The sequence below is a fragment of the Athene noctua genome, chromosome 20 (genome assembly GCF_965140245.1).
Source record: "Athene noctua chromosome 20, bAthNoc1.hap1.1, whole genome shotgun sequence".
NCBI lineage: Eukaryota > Metazoa > Chordata > Aves > Strigiformes > Strigidae > Athene > Athene noctua.
Genome location: NC_134056.1, coordinates 9,050,110 through 9,063,235, shown reverse-complemented (window position 1 = coordinate 9,063,235; position 13,126 = coordinate 9,050,110). Strand labels below are relative to the sequence as shown.

Sequence of the window (13,126 nt, the reverse complement as noted above, 5' to 3'; positions counted from 1 at the left end):
GGAATGTTGTTTGATTATAAACAACATAGAAAAAAGGGAGAGATTTAGCATTGGCTTTTCTCTTTAACTGTTAATGGGGTCATTCTGTCCCGAACAGTGCCCCAGAGCAGGGAGAGGGGAGGGCAGCTCCCCACAATGAATTCAATCGCCTGTCAAACACATGGCAGTCATAAAAGGAAAATAATAATAATAATCTGTATTTCCTACTCTGTCTGCCAGGCAAAGATCCAGCCACTTCAAAGGAGAAACCCCATGTTTCCCCAGTCTGGTCTCACCTGATCGATGTGTGAGCAATCTGGAATCCCCATCCAAAACAAAGCCCCTCCTTTGGTGGCTTGTTTTCTTTCTCTGTTACTGGAGGGTGCCCCTCCAAGATAAAGAACAAGCCTTCTTCCATGTTGGGAAATTAGAAACATAACCCAGGGGCCATGGCCACATAGGGCAGCTCTGGAAATGGATGCTGGCAAGGTGTAGGAGAAAGCCCCTGCAGGACAGGACTGGTTTATGAGCCAGGAACCAGAGCTCCTTCTCACAGGGGTCTCCACAAACAGCCAGAGCCTCTCAGGATGTGGGGCTCTGGCTCTCTCTGACAAAAATCCAGCTCCTATAGGACAAAAATTTTGATGGGCCTGAGATGAATAGAAAGGGTGAAAATTTCACTGTGGCCATGAGGTGGAGCAGTTTGCTCTGTGGCAGCTCAAGGCAGCGAAGGGCTTGGCTCAGAGGGTTTTACAAAGTGAGTGAGGAGAAGAAAAAAGTCACCACCCCAAGCTGAGAAAGCTTCTGACCAAGACCTCAGGACTGAGGTGCAGTCCCTATCTTGCTCTGAATGACCTTCCTGAGATTGCCCTTGCCCGTTTGTCTTGCCAGGGTGTCTGGGAAGCTGTAAGACTGCATTGAGCACAGCCAGGTTCCACCTCCACTGCCAGCCCTGTCCCTACCTCCAGTTTGGTCCCTTGTCCTCACAGGCAGCCTGGATATTCATGCCTTGCATAAGTTGACCAGGTCCCACCTTAAAACAAATGAGGTTTTTAATCACCCAAAGCAGCAGCTGTTGCAGAGCTTTGCTCCCATGACAGGTGGAAACCTTCTTCCCATGTTCCCTTACCTAGGGGGGGATGAAATTACAGCCGGCATCTGGGGGAAGGAGCCTTCACATACAGGTAAATCTCTGCTTTGGTCAACAACACTGGCTGCCCCTAACATGTCACATGAGTTTCTTTAACAAACTACATCTAAAATCCCTAAGGAAAAAGGAGTAGGAGGTTTCTCCTGGCTTTCCATGCAGCAGTAGCATCACTTGAGGTCTCAAGTGCTGTCAAATGCCCTCCTTCACACCCCTGCACCTTGCTCAGCAGCTCCTGGAGCATGGCTTGAATTGCTGACAAAGCCTTTGCAAGGCACAGAGCACTCAGTCAAAGCCTGATCTGGGAACAAAACTCCAATCCAGGGAAGTTTCAGGTTCCCCTGGAGAAGTTTTGTGCTTCTTAAATGATCTTCTTAAATATTGTAGGCTTTGAGTTAATTTGATAGGTGGGCAAGGCAACTTTAAGTGACCTTTCAAAGGTTGGCACACAATGCAGTACTCACTGGAACAGGCTAGTAAAGCCCTTGAGCTGTTGAGGACTGACCTTCCTCCCACACCCACCATCCTGCAGCATTTCAGACCGATCAGACCAAACAGTCACTTCAGTCAGAAACTCCAACTTACATCTCTCCTACCCAAAAAGAACAAATCGTTTCCTTCTGCCACACTGCATTCTTGTATTTCCACTTCCCCTCAAATACCTATGTCTACAGAACTCTTCAGAAATCTCTCGTGAATGGAGCAGGTTTGATACTTCATCTAGCACGTTGGCTCTATGCACCGTTCTCCACACAAGCAGCAGCTCCCGGCCAGGCAGGGCACAGGACGCGTCACTGTGCGCTCTCTGCGCCAAGAGGATCCCGCCCTCGGCCGCCACACCTACCTGTGTAGAGGTCTGTGTCCGTGTACTCATCCACCTTCTTGTGCTGCAGGACATAGTCAGACACCTTCGTCCCGATGGCAGGCTGCACATCCAGCCACTCCAGAGACACCACGGTGCTGGAGGGCTCCACGTTGGGGGAGAGCCGCAGGCTGGGCAGGAGACAGGAAACAAACCAAATAAGACATCAGCTCCCTTTCTGGGGAGGAATCCACCTCTACAAGCAGCACAACCCCAGGCAGGGCTCACACCCATACCCAGGGATGTGCACATAGACCCACAAAGATGGGGGACACAAGGGGAGAGCAGGTAGGTGAGCACAGAAGAACTTCCAGTTGAAGATTAGTTGGGTCCAGCCTACTGCAATGGGCGTCCTTACTTCCCTCTGCTCCTGGAAAAGCCTAGATCATGCAATCACAACCACGCAACCCCAAATATCCCATCTGAAGCAGGAGAACTGCTTTTTCTGGGAGAACTGCTAAGCTTTGGCAGCCCCACAGGGAACCAAGGACCAACTGCCCAGGAGCAACACAGAAAGGGAGGATCCAGCTTAGCCTTCATGTAACCCAGCGAGGCAGTCTACAGGAGAGGAGGGTCCGGTCTGCATCACTGGCAAGCCAAGGCACACGGTGGGGAGAAGGGGCAGATGTGGCTGTGAATTTACCCAGCTGCAAATGAGCAAGGCTCTGATGGGTGTGAGTGCAAGTCAAAGCAGAGCAGCTGTGCAGGAGCTCTGCCCGGATCAGGGACCCTGTGGTGAAGGCAGAGCAGCCTTGTGCTCCTGGCCATGCTAGTGCAAAGGCATCTGCTCTCTTTGCACCAGGGTAAATGACAACACAAAATACAGGGCTGTGGAGAGTCTGGCTCCAAACATACAAGCATGTTTGTTGAACTCAGGATGGGAAATTAATCCTCTCCGAGGATATTGGCTCACTAAGAAGGTGTTCTGCTCCTTGTGGCTCTCTGGAGCCAGTCTTCCTGCTTTCTCAGCTAATTCCCCATCAGTTTGCTCCTGATTTGCTCTTGCTCTGACAAGCCACAATGAATTGCACCGTAATTCCATTTCTTTCAGCATTTGAAATCCCATTCTACAAGCCCGTGCTAATCAGGTGATGAAAATCTATAAGGAAACCTTCCAGGGCCACAGCCGGAGCCAGGATATCCTACAGGCATCAGTCACACAGTAAGGAGTGCTGGACTGCGGCCCCGGGGCTCAAAGGTGAGAGGAAGGATGTGCCCGTGGGCTGAGCCTGAGGGAAAGGGGCTGGTGCCAGGGGGCCGTGACCCGTGGGAGGGGCTCACACTGATACGTACACAGGCGGAGGGAGAGGGCTGCAGTTCGGGAGTCCATTCTCATCGAAGGCATTGAGGTCACACCTGCACCAGTCTTCAATAACATCGCCTTTCCCCGAGCACCAGTATGAGCTCATCAGGGCTCCCTTGAAAGCCTGACATGAGAACAAAAAGCGTGAACATTTGTGCTAAAGACTCAGTGAAATCCAGCCAGTGGCTTGGCCCCGTGGTGCTGAGCATGAGGGGTGCACGTGCACAGAGCCCTGGGACTTGGAAATACAGGGATGTCCTCCCCAGCTCTGCCATGGACTCTCTGCATGGCCCTGGACAAATCCCTTCACCTCCCCGTGCTTTAGCTCCTGCATGCTGGTTCATCCCTGGGGATGGGGAGTGTTTGCACAACCCTACAGAGGGGTTCTCCTGGGGTGGGGACTCAGCTGCCTGCAGAAACAAACACTCAGGCCCATTTGTGACACTGGACATCATACGTAGGGTACCTCTACACGGCTGTTGTGCACACTAAAACTCTTCCACATGCCCATTCCATGCCTGTTTCTATCCCCACTAAGACTAAAGTAATTCCTGCATCCCCAACAACACAGACCACTTTCATCCTTCTCACAGATTTGTTATTCATATGAGCTGCCCTCCTGCAAGGAGATTGCTGCTTTATTCATTTGCATAATGAATACTCACAAGCCAAATAGCAGTATCTGGAAGGAAAAAAAAAAACAAAAAACTGTAAAATACTTGCAGGGTGTTCCCCAGCCGGGCAGTGTCCCCTCTGCAGGCTGTCCTCAGCATGACCAGGAGCCCTCCTGACCACTCCTAGTGATGCCAATAGATCCCCAGAATAACTGCTATTTATCTGCTGGGGTCTGAGGTTGAAACACTTTGAATTCCCAAAGCCTTCAGTTCTAACCCCACGGTGTCTTCCCTGGGCTCAACCCGCAGCTCAGGATACTCGGCATCAGTCCCCATGCTGCAGGATGGGGCACCCCTCGCTCTGTACCCTGCTGTAGTTCAGACTGCATGGATTTACGGTGGTTTCTCCTGCTATCCTTTGCCTATTATATCTAATTAAACCTCCAGCTTGGAAGACAGCATCTCTCCCTGCACACACACATAGCCAATATTCAACCCAAGCCTGTGAAGCCACAACACCCTGCTAGAATAATCATAACACCAAAACTTCATCCACTAAAACAAACCTCTTTGTAATGCTTTTGACCTTTTAAAAGGCACATTTTGGGGCTGAAATGCTTCATGGGTCCTCATCCACGTACAGCAGCCTCGCTGCCAGCCTCCACGCAGCCCAGCTCACAGCAGCACTATTCCGCCCATTCAAAGCCGCCTGCGGATGCCTGGCCCCAGCGATACCGCCCGAGCTGCCAGGTTACGCCTTAAAGATAAAAACGTGCCCTTTGAGGAGGACAGGGACGGCTCCAGTGGCTGTGGCATTTAGCAGAAAACTCTAGGAAAAGCGCCATCCCGGGGAGGTTTCTGAAAAGAGAAGGTATAAATAGAGCCTGACGTCAGGGCTCCCATTGTCCAGGGTTTTTTTGCTCTCCCCAAACACCCTGAGCACCTTTAACAGGCGCCTCGAGGCTCTCACGTCTGAAACATTTTCTGCTTCCAGGCATTTACAAAGTGGGACTGTTCCAGAAGGGGAATAAAAAAAAAAAAAAAAGGAAAAAAAGAAGAAGGAAAAAATATGTGAAAGAGAGAAAATGTGATGTTATTTTACTTTGTTTTTTAGAATGTAATTGAAGCACGGGGCTGGAAAGGGTGTCGCAAAGTAACTGGTGAGCAGGGAAGACAGAGAGGAGTTTATCTGACACATGGATAAGAGGGTGCAGGTACATTTCTGTAGAGAGCAGCATGTCTGTGCAGGATAAAACCAGAAAATGATGCATGTAGATGGATGGTGAAGCATGTTCTCTCTGTAGGAAGCAGGACAAATAGGTATGTTGTGGGCACAGACATGCACTGTGGACAAAGACAGATGTTGGGTGACCCTTGGAAGAGCTGCACTGTCACGTCAATGGCACCTCTCTGCTGTCACCCCGTCCTCAGCCCTGACCCCCGTGTTCTGCACACTCCCTCCCTAATCCCTAACCTGGCTCCTCCCTGCGCATCCCCAGCCCAGGGAAGAAATCCCACCCGCACCATCCGTGCCCTTTAGCCAAATCCAATAGCCAATTCCTTCCTTCTGTTTTCTTTTTTCTGCTGGCAAGTGCAAGGCTGGATGAGCAATCCCCTCTGCTCTGCCTGCCCAGCCTCGCATACATTTTAATTAGATCCTGCAGGTACCCAGCCGTCATCTGCCTTGTGTCAACCTTCACACAAACGAGGTTAGCTAATCGATGCGTCCTTCAATTGGGCTCATTAAGGCGAGCGCACCTACGCACACTAACTGGGTTACAGAGAGCACGGCTTAGCCCTCAGTGCTGGCTGCTGCCTGCCTCCCATCTCCAGGAGCCAGCTGACATCAGGGTCAGGCTAGGGGTGGTCAGGCAATCAGGACTCAACTTCCCTTGCTTTCCAGCAGGATTTTGAGCCAGTGGTTTCCAGGATTTTCCCATCAATACCGAGGAGTGTGTGTTGAAAGGGTGGAGAAGTGGCAAGAGCGAACTCATGGGGGGAAATGGATAAGATCATGCAGAAAGTGATGAAGCTCCCCACAGGAAGATGTTCACCATTGCTTTGGGAGGCTCCACACCCTCTGTGGAGACACCAGCCTGCTCTGTGATACACACAGTGGCTCCACTAAAAGTTCAGGACAAATGGAGGGTCTCCATGAGCTTCGAGGACTCTGTGGTCCTCCCAGCCCTGAAGCCAGGTACAACTTTTGCTGTAGTTCACACACAGCCCACTCCATCTTCCCTTGCCTCCCCCAGACCACTCCAGGCTCTGGCTGCAGTGGCAGAGGCTGCTCTCAGACCCTGGCAGAGTCCAGCAGTTGAAGTCACCTTTCCTTGAAAAGCTTTAGCCAGCCCAGCCCCAAAGGCACGCTGCAGGCACATGCTCCTCACAGGTGGAAACCATGGGAAAACCTCTCCTCCCCTTTCTCCTTCTGACAGCATAGCCCAGGAGGTACAGGACTGCTCACAAACCCTGAACAGCAGCTGCCACCCAAACCAGGAGCCCAACACCACAGGAAGACCAAGAGCAACGGACAAAGGCTGCAGCAAAGGTGCTGAGACCTGCCCCATGGGCAGCTGCAGCCCTTGGGAGAGCTGCAGGTGGGAATGCACAGGGACCTCCCTGGACTGTGACAGCTGAGGATCACCTGCCCGGGAGCAGGCACCTCCATATCTCCTGACCTTCCCTCCCGCCATGCTCAGAAATGTGCAGCAAACTCTCTCCTCCCTACCAGGAGACACCACGTCCAACAAGAAGACCATCTCCAACATGACTATCTCCACATCGGATGCTTTGCCATGGTGGTCATGCCAAGCTACTGAGCTGGGAAAACTCAACCAGCTCTGCAAGCTGGGGATGGCAGAGTCGCCCCCAACGCGTCGTCCTGCGCTTGCCAACCACTCCCCAGGATCTCAACGCCCCTCTGTGCCCTAAGGCAATTTTATCTTTCATTTAAAAGTATCCAAATTGTATTGTTTCCCTGTGAGTCAGCCCATTTAGTTTATGTCCTTCAGTGCCAGAGGGGAAATTTATGAGATGAGAAACTGGCTCGAAACGTTTATTTTCTAGATGACGAGTCATGCCATTAGATATATAGCATTATGAATCATAGGAACAGCATCTAATTTGCTCTTAAAGGTATAATAGGTCTGACTCCCCACACCCATACACACACATATATTGGATTGATAGTTCCCCCATAGGATGGCTAGTTCATTTGTTTTGACACAAGCAAGACTTACAGGACCATAAAGTCCCATCTTACCATAAGTTAAGCCTATTCATAAAAAAATATTAGGGAAACGAATGATCAGCTAAGCACATTTATCCTACACTCAATTGCATATGGATCTTTCTCCTGTTGTTATTTGTGCTCAGGGGGAGGCCATTTGGCCCAGTTTTATAGCTTAGACACTCTGCAACAGAATATAGAAGAACATTTCCTTTGTCCTCTGTCAGACCTGGCTGATGGAGGGAGAAGCATTAAGTTATTTCTGACCGTGGGTTTTCTGTTGACATCCCTGGAGAGGTAAATTATAGGACATGAAGAAACCTTTCAGATCAGCATATGCAGGACTCAGCACACACCACAGGGGCTGGTGTTTCCGAACAGGGTACTGGAAAGGACATGTGTTGGGTGCTTATCTGTGAACACCTGGTCTTCTCCATGGCTGACAGGGATATAAAAGTCTGGCTCAATTGTTTCTGAGTCTAGGTTTCTTTGTGGTTGGTATGCACACCTCAGTTTCTGGAGAAATTAAGGAAATACAGGGAGACAAAAAAACAACCACAAATGAGCATGCAGGCTGGACAGAGATGTGTTGGAAACAGTGGAGATGATCTAGAAGCTAAAAATTTGGTACATTTTGGGTTTTGCACTGGTTTCCCTGGTCTTTGTTGGCTTGTTTGTTTTCTCAATGTAGAAGGAAAGGAAGAAGAGTGGAAGCAGGCTGGGTCATGCCAGCGGACAGGCTCATCCCCAAGTCCAGGGACACAGCAGTCAAGGGAGACATTCTGTCCCTTCCTATCTGCAGAATGATGTTTCCTGAACATCATCACCACCTTCCCTCGTGGGCAGGCAGGAGGCAGAGGGTGCCTGGTGAGGTGCAGCCCTGTTCTGCTCACCAGCAAATCCAGTCACCCAGTGATGCCACCCCACACAGTGCCTGACACAACAGGGCCACTGACCGGAGCTCCCACACACTGCTGTGCTCCAAGTAGTCTGTAGATAGCAACAGCAATACTGACATCAAGGGAAAGAAGACTGTGGGATGCAGGCTCAAGCAGGGTTTTCACAGTGTGAATGGGATGCTACCATGATGACAGGGTGGCTGGAGGAAAAGCTTTCCATGCCAGTGCTGTTCACAGGAGATAAATGCTGTTCCTTAAGACTAGACATCTCTGGGAGGAGGGGAGGGAAAAAAAATAGAAGGGGAGGAAACCTAAGGATTTCCCAGGCCAGAGACTCTTTCCAGGATCATGCAGTTCGCGTCTGAAAGTCTGCTCCAGGTTCACAGCAAAGGAGGATGAAGTTTCCCTACTGCTGTTGGCAGGTGATCTCATCTTGTGCTGCTCACACCCTCCCTGCCTCCGGCTGCCTGTCCCTGGGGAGCAGGATCACCAGCACTTCATCCTGGGAAGGCACATCAGCGGTTTGCCGGAAAGGTCAGGGTGCTGGAAGGGACCCAGGGTGGGCAGCATCCTGGTTTCTGTTATTTATGGGATCTGAGGGAGCAGCAGAGGACACTGTAAAACCTGGCAGCAGGGGAAATAAAAGACTTCACGCTGCAGTGAGAGTCCCATCCTGGGGAGCCGGCTCCGTTTTCACACCTCGGCTACAAAGCTCCCCATTATAGCACCATCAGGGCGGTTACAATGCGGCTATTCTTCCCCTGGTAACGCGAGTCGGATGTGGGCTAGAGCTGCAGCAGGATGCTCAAGTGCACAAGGAGGAGAAGAGCCAATTAGCAGATATTAAAACAAAGCAAAACCAAACAAAAAACCCCGCACCCCAGACCAAAACAAAAAAATCACCTCAACAATACAAACACTGTCTCCACTCGCCCTGCCTCCCTTTCAGTTTTGGCGGTGGAAAAAGAAATCCCTGGCACCGGCCCTCCGCTCCTTCAGAGGCTGCTCTGTGGAGGCTGCCTATGTGCAGGGAGGATCGTTGTTCTCCAGTGGCTCTGCTATCGGGTGCTATAGGGGGGCCACAGTGAGCCCATGGCCTCAGGGATGCCTCTCACCCTGTCCCCATAGCATCCTGCAAAACCTCACCCTCCTCCTGCCTGGCCCAGGTGGACAGAGGACGTCAGGAGAACCAGCCCCGAGATACAGGGCAATGGAAGGGCCCAGGTATCTGCCCTCCTGAATGGGATTCGAGGGGTATGGCCAAACTCTTCCCTGAGAAACTAGTCCAGATTTGACTTCTCCAGGTTCAATTCCTCTGTCCCTCCCCCTCAGGTTCATGGTTCCCCTAGTCCTGCTCAAGTCTAGGACCAATCTCCTCCAGGCATGTTTCTGGCCTTCACTTACAGAGGTTTGCTTCCCTACAGGCTGAACCGGGATGGCCACATGGGCAATGTTTACCCAGTGGAGTGAAGGGCTCCTCTCCAAGGCACAATCATGATTTCAAAGCCAGCAGCAGAGCCCAGACAATGCCCGACAAGGCAATGTCCTGCTGCAGGACCATGGGGTCTCAGGGCAACAGTGCCAGGCTCCTGCAGCACCGGATTTCTCAGATGTGCTCTTTTTCATCTGCTCTGCCCTTTGAGGGCAATGTCAACACCAAAGTGGGGGGGTCACAGCACTAGTGATACACTTGGATACTCCAGCTCCTTGCCCAGGGACTGGAGAGCTGCAACAGTGAGCCCAGACCACACAGATAAGGGTGGACTCCCCACTGCCCTGATGGACAGGCTGCGATGGAGGTATGATGAACAATTCCACCCCATTGTGGGGCCTTTAGACCCTCTATCCTGGTGAATCAGGGTTGGTAAAAATGCACAGAAGGGCTCCAAGTACATAGTCAGGGCATGGCTCCGTCACACTGTGCCTTAAAACAGTGAGTGCAAGAAAACCTTGACCCCCCAGACCTGAACCACCATCAAAACCAGCTACACTTTGCACTTCTGCTGAAATACAGAATCACAGAATCATTCAGGTTGGAGAAGACCCTTGGGATCATCGAGTCCAACCATCAGCCATGCTCTACAAAGTTCTCCCCTACAGCAGATCAGAGCAAGCAAGCAGCAAGGGCACAGAGATCGGCTGGATCCAGGAGGAAAAGCAACCCCAGTTTGTGCAGCTCCCTCTGAAACAGCCACCACCACTTTGCCATCATCTGTAAGCAGCTACGCCCCTCCAGGGAGGGGATGGACACATGCTCCATCATCACCAGCACATCCTCAGAGTGAGCTGAGAGTAAGAAGCTTGAAAGATGGAGGATGGGACAATGAAAAAGGTGCTTTTCCTTCTCTTCATCCCAGCTAGCCTTCTGGTCCGTGATAACCCATCTGCCCGTCTGGCTGGGCCCAGGCAGTCTTTGGAGCCGGCGCAGCGCTCCCCTGGGACACGAGCATGGCACACTCACTGCCTGCAGCTCCCCTGGTCCTCACTCCCAGCGCCCTGGCCAAGGCCACCCTGGGGACACTGAAGTGGTCAGTGGTGGCCATCCTCTACTCAGAAAGAGATGGCTCCATGGGGCCAGCGGGTGCTCGCAGGCAAGGGGTGGGAAGGAGTGATGGGGAATTTTACTACAACCTCAAGAGCTGCTGTCCCAGCCGGTGACCCAGTGGGGGCTCTGCAGGTGCCCAGCGTGCAGCACTGCTGGCACAAGCACACCGTGGTCCATGCACAGGCAGTGAAGCAGCTCTCACTGACGGACCTGCCAAGGTCCCAGTCACATGCCAGGCTCCTGCCAAGGCCAACGGGGTGGGCAGTGAGGGGACGTGCCCCCCAGCAAGCCTCCACACCGCAGGTTGGATCATGTGTGCTGCAAGGAGGCTGTGGCTGCAGGCAAATGCTGAGATAACTCAATTTTTGAATTAAATCAAGGTCCTAGGGGTCTTCTAAAAATCCAGGCTCCACATCCATTTGTCTCCTTAAATACAAACAACAGGGGTTTGAGTCCATTTCCCACCAGGAGAGAGATTGATCTCTCCTGCCTCCCTTCTCCGCACCCCCCTCACCACGCCACCCTCTAAGCACTTCTGCAGCTGGCGGAGCCGCTCTGCGGGAGCAGCTCTGTGTTTGTTTCGGGTTTCGGGGGGGGGAAAGGAACAGACCACAACCAGGAGGGACTACACTGCTGAACACATCTGCCTCTTTCTTCCCCACCGCTGGCCACAGCTGCTTTGTGGCTCCGGCCATGCACACGTGCATCTCTGTCAAAGGTGCTCCTGGGTGCACTGAATCTTCCAGGTCTTGGTGCCACTCTCCAGGCTGGTGCTGGCAGTGGGAGGGATGGGGGACACAAAGCATCCCCGCTCCTCCTGGTGCCTCTCAGGGTGAGCTGCTTGGCTTGCCTTCCCGCAGCCCAGCCAGGGGATATGGATGTTTGTAGAGTATGCAAAGTTGGGGTCTCACTCTCTCAGCCTGTACCCTTGGTGGACTCCAGGTCCATGCTGGGCACTAAGAAGCATGTTGCCTATCCCATGGGGTGAAGGCAGCCAGGACTGTGTTGATGGTGGAGGAGGAAGGCCACCACAGCCTGGCACTCTGGCTGGAGTGATGTCTGGCTCTCGTCTTCTTTGGCTCCAGGATATTCGCTAGAGGGAAATCAGCCACGGTCACCATGTCTTTCTTCTCTTCCATCACATGCACCCAAAAGCATCCTGCCCTCAAGGTGTCAGGGGCAATTTGCCAGCAGAAAGCTCCACATTGGATAGAAGTTGGGTCTGGTCAGCCACTGACACTGGTGGAGGTTTCTTCCACAGTTCTGTAGTGGAGAATGTCCTCCAGCTTCATCTGGACATGGCAACAGGGGACTGCTCTGGTGTCTGCACTGCTGCAGAGACCAAGTGAAGCAGAATAGAGATGGGGGGAGACGGTATCAATCAAAACATAATGCAGATCCCAGAAGTCACTGCCAAGGTCATAGCTTCTCTGTTTCTTTACATCCTTTGAACTCATGTCATGAGCATTTAGACTGAAGAGCAATGGAACTATAGACCTACTTGGACCAATTCAATCTCACCAGCTGACCAGGACTGGTGGAGAGAGGACTCCAGCACTGCCTCTGTTCCAGCAAGCAATCCTTACTCTGTGAAACCTTCCACCCACAGCCACATAAGCCATGACAGCTATGAAATAGCCATTCAACAAAGCCTTTCAAAAGGTGCTTAGACTTTCAAGCACAGCGCTGCCAAAGTCCCCAGCCAGGCTGCAGCTATCAGTGACCGTACCAGTTCTCTGATTAACACTGTTGAACCACAGGGGGGAAACAGAAACATCTCCTAGCAGGGGGTCAATCCATAGTTTTCATTGTATGAAAGAAGGAAAAGAGGGGCCATCAATAACTGGCAGTGCCCCAATAAGCTGCTCTTCCCCGCTGCTGGGAGCAAGAGCGATGCTTGAGCAGAACTAGGGAGACAGACCAAGCCCCTGCTGATCACACACAGCAGAGAGTTACCTTAAGTTCACAGCACAAATGTCTCAGGACAAATGCTCCGTGGGCAGCAAAAGGCAAAACCTGACTCCTGGAGCCCTTCTAAATTTCAAGCCCTTGGTTCAAACAAGAAGAAAAGACCAGTTCCCAATGACATAGAAATAAAGAGTTTTCTAACTTATTTTATATGGACAAAGCAATATATTTTCACCTAATCTCCCTCTTGGAAATGGTCAGTTTTAGCTGAAATCAAACATGCACACATAGAAAAAAATCACAAATCAGTCCAAGGCAGACACCCAGCATGGAAACTTAAACCCCAGCACTTAAGAGTCTGGCAAGGTCATCAGCAACTGAGAACATGGCCTTGTACCGTGTGGTAGTTGTAAATTTTAAAAAGTGCATAACTCACTGCATTGAGTCAGATGAAAAGCCAAACCTACTGAAAAAACCTACATGTACTGAAGTGGGCAAAATGCCTTTACCTGTATCTTGCCTCATCTCTGCTGCTACACTTATATGGGAAAATTTTCAGCGAACTTTATAGATGTTAGTATCCACCTTACTTTGACTTTGCTTTCTCTCCATACACATATATAATTACCTATGTGGA

The 13,126-nt window shown here is 51.4% G+C and overlaps 1 protein-coding gene across 6 annotated transcripts in view; it reads right to left on the bottom strand.

Moving 5' to 3' along the window:
• Window positions 1–13,126, bottom strand: part of ASTN2 (astrotactin 2) — a 360,934-nt gene that overhangs the window by 90,167 nt on the left and 257,641 nt on the right. For all 6 annotated transcript variants that reach the window (XM_074924050.1, XM_074924051.1, XM_074924049.1 and 3 more), the window contains 2 exons: window positions 3,282–3,415; window positions 1,971–2,119 (listed from right to left, as the gene is read on the bottom strand). In XM_074924050.1, coding sequence (XP_074780151.1) covers window positions 1,971–2,119; window positions 3,282–3,415 — 283 coding nt within the window. The remainder of the gene's footprint in view (window positions 1–1,970; window positions 2,120–3,281; window positions 3,416–13,126) is intronic.